Source organism: Limulus polyphemus, unplaced genomic scaffold, assembly GCF_000517525.1.
Source record: "Limulus polyphemus unplaced genomic scaffold, Limulus_polyphemus-2.1.2 Scaffold5396, whole genome shotgun sequence".
Taxonomy (NCBI): domain Eukaryota; kingdom Metazoa; phylum Arthropoda; class Merostomata; order Xiphosura; family Limulidae; genus Limulus; species Limulus polyphemus.
Genome location: NW_013671006.1, coordinates 62,584 through 68,767, shown reverse-complemented (window position 1 = coordinate 68,767; position 6,184 = coordinate 62,584). Strand labels below are relative to the sequence as shown.

The 6,184-nt window shown below is 38.7% G+C and overlaps 1 protein-coding gene across 1 annotated transcript in view; it reads left to right on the top strand.

The window, feature by feature from the left end:
* Positions 1-297: 297 nt before the first annotated feature.
* LOC106472516 (transmembrane protein 47-like) overlaps positions 298-6,184 on the top strand; it is a gene marked incomplete at its 5' end in the record, with an annotated part of 7,520 nt that continues 1,633 nt past the window's right edge. Inside the window, one exon of the mRNA XM_013933171.1 lies at positions 298-484. Coding sequence (XP_013788625.1) covers positions 298-484 — 187 coding nt within the window. The remainder of the gene's footprint in view (positions 485-6,184) is intronic.

Below are 6,184 nucleotides of genomic sequence, written 5' to 3'. Positions count from 1 at the left end.
ATTTCCACAGTCACTTTAATTTAAACACACGCTATAATTCACAATACTTCATACACTTTACTTACGGTCACTACTGCTCACTTGACTCAATTATCTGTCTCTATATCTGTCTATCTGCAAATTATCTCTCTGCTTTATTTGCCAGGCTTATATACTAAAACAGAGGGTGCCTAGAAAAGACTAGAGTTGCCAGGAACAGTTATGATTCTTCTAGAAACTCCAGCACGCATGCTTCCAGAGTCACGTGACTTCCGCTGTCGTAACAATATTAAGTTGTCTTCTTTTCTTATTGGTCAGGTTATAGCATTCATCTGTGACTGGATTGTAATCCTGTTGATGCTATTATGTCTGGCATCATCTAACTGGTTAACTGCCGACAAGTTTAGACAAGGACTTTGGGAACATTGTGTGGATGAAGATGCCCCTTTGCCCCTTCCATTTCATCTGAAAGCCAAACCAGGTTGTTATGCAGCACGTTCTGTTGGTAAGTTTGTTGTGGTCTGTGCTATGTGTAAATATTTCAGACTAAATTGTTGAGTATACTCGCACTGTTTATGTTTTAATATTAAAACTAAGAATGCCTTTTTTCACACATTTTGAATTATCCTGGGGAGAAGTTACAATGATTTACTTTACATGGTCACTTGAAGGCTATTAAGAGGAATGAAAAGCTGAATATCTTGTATATCACAAAGTATATTATTTGGATAGGAACATAAAATTCTGAAGCTGGACAACCAAAAATGTTACACTGTAAGAGATAATTGTTTCTTTTAACTGTTTCAAAATTGATATACAAATTGCAAGATTTGAAACATGAAGTAACATTGGTTTCTAAATGTATTCAGAGTTAATCACATATGTCTTAAACTAAGATACATGTAGTAATTTCAATACAAGCTATATCAAAGGTGGACTTCTAAATGTACACTGAACAACAAATATAAATTAGTAAAAATTAATGAATGGTTCTTATGCATCTTATTAAATTCTAACTGAAATATGTTTATTGATTGGTTATTATGTGTATAAATATAAAACTGGTTATTACTGATTACTGACTGGTTAGTACATATCTAAATATACTGACATGCTATTATGTATCTGAAATACTGACATACTATTATATATCTAAATATACAGTGACTGGTTCTTATGTATATAATTATATTGACTAGTTATAATGCATCTTAACATATTAAGTTGTTATTACGTATCTAAATATAATTGCTGGTTATTATATATCTAAATATATTGACTTGCTATGACGTAATCTTATCATGACTTGACTTAAACCTTGAAACTCTGAATGAAGCATTGGGCTTCAACAACATTTATTATTGGACACAGTTCTTGGCTGCCTTCTTCATCTCATCCCAAGTCATTCCTACTGTTACGACAGCGGAAGTCGCGCGACGCTGGGAGCATCCGCGCTGGAGTTTCTAGAAGGATCGTGATTTAACGGGAAATCTCACGAATGTCCCAGCGTTTGCTAGACGGTCTTTTTTTTAGTATATAAGCCAGAGATAGATTGAAGAGGCGTAATTGAGTCAAGCGAGCGATAGTGACGGTAATATAAAGTGTGTGTTTTGTTATCGAGATTGCAAACGTATTAACTGTGGAAATTCTGTGTATTATAAAGTTGTATCGAGAAAGAATAAACTAGTTTTAATTAAGAAAGGACTTGTATCACTGAAGTTTCTCGTAAATAATTTCTACGGGAAATTAACAAACAAGCAGATACATAACAAATTGGTGTCAGAGAGTGGGACGGAAAAGAGAGAGAAAAAAAAGATATTTCATGGCAGCAATACAAGAACAGCAAAAGAAACAAGAAGAACGAGAAAGGAAACAAAAAAAAGAGATTACAGCAGTTGTTGGAGGACAAAGAAAAGAAACAAGAAGAACGAGAAAAGAAACGAGAAGAGAGGCTACAGCAGTGGTTGGAGGAGAAAGAAAATAAACAACAAAAGATACTACAGCAGTGGTTGGAGGAGAAAGAAAATAAACAAGAAGAAAGTATCCAACAATTAAGAGAAAGCCAGAGTACACAAATGGAAAATATTAGTAAATTTCAAAGTGAATTAAATACATTAAAGAACGATTTACTGTTTTTTACACAGGGAGTATATATATTAACGATGGACCTAATCAGCCCCAGACAACAGGAAGACAAACAAGAAGAGAGACTACAGCAGTGGTTGGAGGAGAAAGAAAATAAACAAGAAGAAAGTCTCCAACAATTGAGAAAAAAAAAGAGTACAGAAATGGAAAACATTAGTGAATTTCAATGTGAATTAAATATATTAAAGAACGATTTACTGTCCTTTACACAAGGAGTATATATATTAACCATGGACCTAATCAGCCCCAGACAAAAGGAAGCGTATATATATTAACCATGGACCTAATCAGCCCCAAACAAAAGGAAGCATATATATATATTAACCATGGACCTAATCAGCCCCAGGCAACAGGAAGCCCCTTCTAGACCCCACAACTAACCCCTAATGCAGACATCTTCAGTCCTGTCAGAAGTCACATTCCAGACACAAGTGTCAGCAATAGGGGTGATCTAGTACGAAGGAAGCCACAAGAATTCGATGGGAAGGCACCATGGGAAGCATATAGAGCACAATTTGAGTACTGACAGAAATGAATGGATGGACAGAGGAGCAGAAAGTAGTATATCTGGCAACGAGCTTGAAAGGACAACCACTGGAAATACTTGTACAGTTGTCAGCAGACGACAGGCACAACTATAGAGCACTGGTAGCTGCTCTAGAACTCAAGTATGGAACTCAAAATCAGTCCAAAGTCTACAGGGTCCGTGCTAAAGGAGAGAGCTTGCAAGAGCTGGCACAGGATTTGTAAAGTATGGCACACAAGGCTTACCCAACTGCACCACCCGATCTCCTCAAGTTGTTGCTGAGGGATCAGTTTGTAGATGCCTTGGACAGTCCACAACTAAAGATACAGATAAAGCAAGCACACCCCTCTACTATGCAGGATGAAATGGCCAGAGCTCTTGAATTTGAATCCTACGTTAAGTCCAGCACAGAGGTACCAAGGTTGGGACAGTCATCAGTATTTAAGCAAAGAAAAGGTCAGGATTTCAAAGAGGTTTGAGGGACTGTAACAAACCTGGGCACAAGAAAGCTCAATGGTGGAAACTTCAACTCAGGGAAGATGCCACAGCAGGAAAGGCTGCTACCCAGGAAGGTTGTTGGAACTGTGGAGAGCAAGGACATATGAGGAGCCACTATAAGAAGAATACTACCAATAAGCCAACTTCGGGAAACCAGTAGTTGTTGGTGCTGAGGGACGCCCACCAACCTCCATCGTGAAAGTCCCAACAGCTAAGTGTAAAATGGCAAGCACACATTGTATCTACGTGACAGGGAAGCTGGATGGCCAAAGGTGTGACTTTGTCATAGATTCTGAATCTCAGCAAACACTTGTGAGTATCAAGTTGCTGGATCACAAAGGAGTACCAGAAGCTGTACAGAAGCTCTGTGGTGTGACAGGACATTATGCAAGGTTGTGGGGACCAGTGTGGGCAACTATTGTGCTCACAAGCATGAAGGACAGACACAAAGTATACTTGGCTGCCATTGAAGACCAATGCATATTACACTTGGACTACTTACTACCGAGGAAGTTTGTAATTAATTTTGATAAAATGACGTTTGGGAACAACAAAGGCCAAATTCCAGTAACTGTTAAAAGAGAGGTTGAACTAACTAGGTGCCTTCAAGCTGAAGTCAAAGTGACTGAAGGAGTTGATGATGGTGAAATGGAACCAGGTATAGATATTAAATCAGAGCAGGAGAAAGACCAAGATTTGAAGCCAATAATTGATTTTCTAAAAGCAAGTGTTTTGCGCCCTGCTTGGGAGAAGGTGTCTAGTCTAAGCTCTGTGACAAAGAACTATTGGGCACAATGGGATCAGTTGAAGCTTGAAGATGGTATTCTTCTCCAGAGATGGGAAACTGCAGATGGGAAAGTGATGACCTGGCAAACAGTTATACCGAGAAGTTATGGAAGTTGTGCTGCGTCAATCCCATGATACTGTAACAGGAGGACATCTCAGACTTAAGAAGACATTGAGCCACCTACGACAGAGATTTTACTGGATAGGTATGAGGCAAGATGTGAAAGAATGGTGCAGGACGTGCAGTACATGTTGTGCTAAAATGGGACCCAAGCATAAGGGACGTGCTTCAATGAAGTTATATCAAGTTGGCGCACCAATGGAAAGAGTAGCCATTGCTGGTCCTTTGCCTCAAACTCGTGCTGGAAACAAGTACATTTGTGTGATGATGGATTATTTCACCAAGTGGCCTGAGGCATATGCAATACCAAATCAGGAAGCTACAATAGTAGCTTTGGCTATTAGTGATTTCTTTTTCAGATTTGGTATGCCATATGAACTGCATTCAGATCAAGGCCATAACTTTGATTCAGCTGTGTTCCATGAATGCTGCAAATTGTTTGGCATCCGAAAGACCAGAACAACGCCACTTCACCCACAATCTGATGGGATGGTAAAAAGTACAAAATGACTGGGATGTCTTACTCCCTCCACTGTTGATGGCCTATAGGACAGCAGAGCATGAAGCCACAAGATACACTCCAGCAAAGTTGATGTTTGGTCGGGAACTTCGTTTGCCAGTGGATCTGTTAACAGGATGCCCACCTTATGAAGAGTTGCCTGAAAAATAAAAGTTTGTGAAAGTGTTATGGGAAAGGATGGATGATATTCACCATCAAGTGCATTCAAACTTGAAAATGTCTGCTGATTCGATGAAGTTATCTTAAGATAAAAGATCTACTGAAGTCAGCTTTGTACCAGGAGACAAGGTATGGTTGTATAATCCCAGGAAGACCAAAGGGAAGTCTCCTAAGTTGTCTTCTCCACGGGAAGACCCATATGACATAGTGAATCGTCTCTCAGACGTGAATTTCCGGATAAAATGTGGTCGGCGAGGTAAGCCAAAGGTGGTGCATGCCAACAGGCTTTGGCGTCATCACGGTCCTGGACATTTCAGTTGGAAGAAAGTGAACAATGGAAGAATTGACGCTGCTGAATACGTGTCACCTGGAAAAGCCACTATGGAAGAAGAAACGCTACCCGGTTTTGAGAAGGGAAACGGTGAAGCTCTTGATGAAGTTACTACCATTGACATGACTGTTACTGATGATAGGACAATTCCCGATGGAGCAGATGAACCTCACGTGAAGCAGAAGCCAACGAGATGGAGGCCAGTACGGAAGAAGATACGTCCCGTAAAATTAAGAGACTTTGTTGAATTCTAATTTTGTGTTTGTAGTGTTTGTAAATTCTGTACCTTTAATTAAGTTATTGTTAACTATCTATTGGTTTAATGTAAGTGGTTATTGTTCGGGATGAACAATACTAAGGAATGGGCAGTGTTACGACAGCGGAAGTCACGTGACGCTAGTACCACGTCATGATATTCTCGAAGGTTCGTGAATGCTCGAGTGTTAACTAGATGTGCGGTATTCTTGTATATAAGACTGCCAAGAAATGACGGCAACAATGGAATTGAATTGCAGACAGAGATAGAGACAGACAATTGAGTCAAGCGCGTGAATCGTTCGTTGTGAATTATAGCGTGTGTTTATGTTTAAGTGACTTTGGAAATTAAGTGTATTGCAAAGTTGTATTGAGAAAGAATAAACTAGTTTTATTTAAGAAAGGACTTGTGTCGTTAACGTTTCTTCGGAAAGAATTTTTACGGAAAATTAACAAACAAACACAGAGGCGTAACAGTATATTGACTTGTTATTATGTGCATAAATAGAATGTTTATTTATTTTAAACATTTCTGGTTTGGTCAGGACAAAATTTGTCAGAACTTTTCAACTTTACCAGACACTCTCGAGATCAGAATGAGAGGGAATTGTTGAGATGTGTTGTCCTGTAATTTAAATATGTATAGAAATGTGAAGTTTTTTAGCAGATTGTTTTTGCAAATAATACCAACTTAGAGTTCTTGATTAGACGTCAGTTTGAATTTTGTTTAAATTATATCAGCTTCTAGCACTTGTAACAAATGTGATGATTTAAGTTAGACATAAAATATTGTTACGTCTCCGTTTGTTAATTAACTTTCCGTAACTTCGTTCCGATGAAACTTTAGCGACACAAGTCCTTACT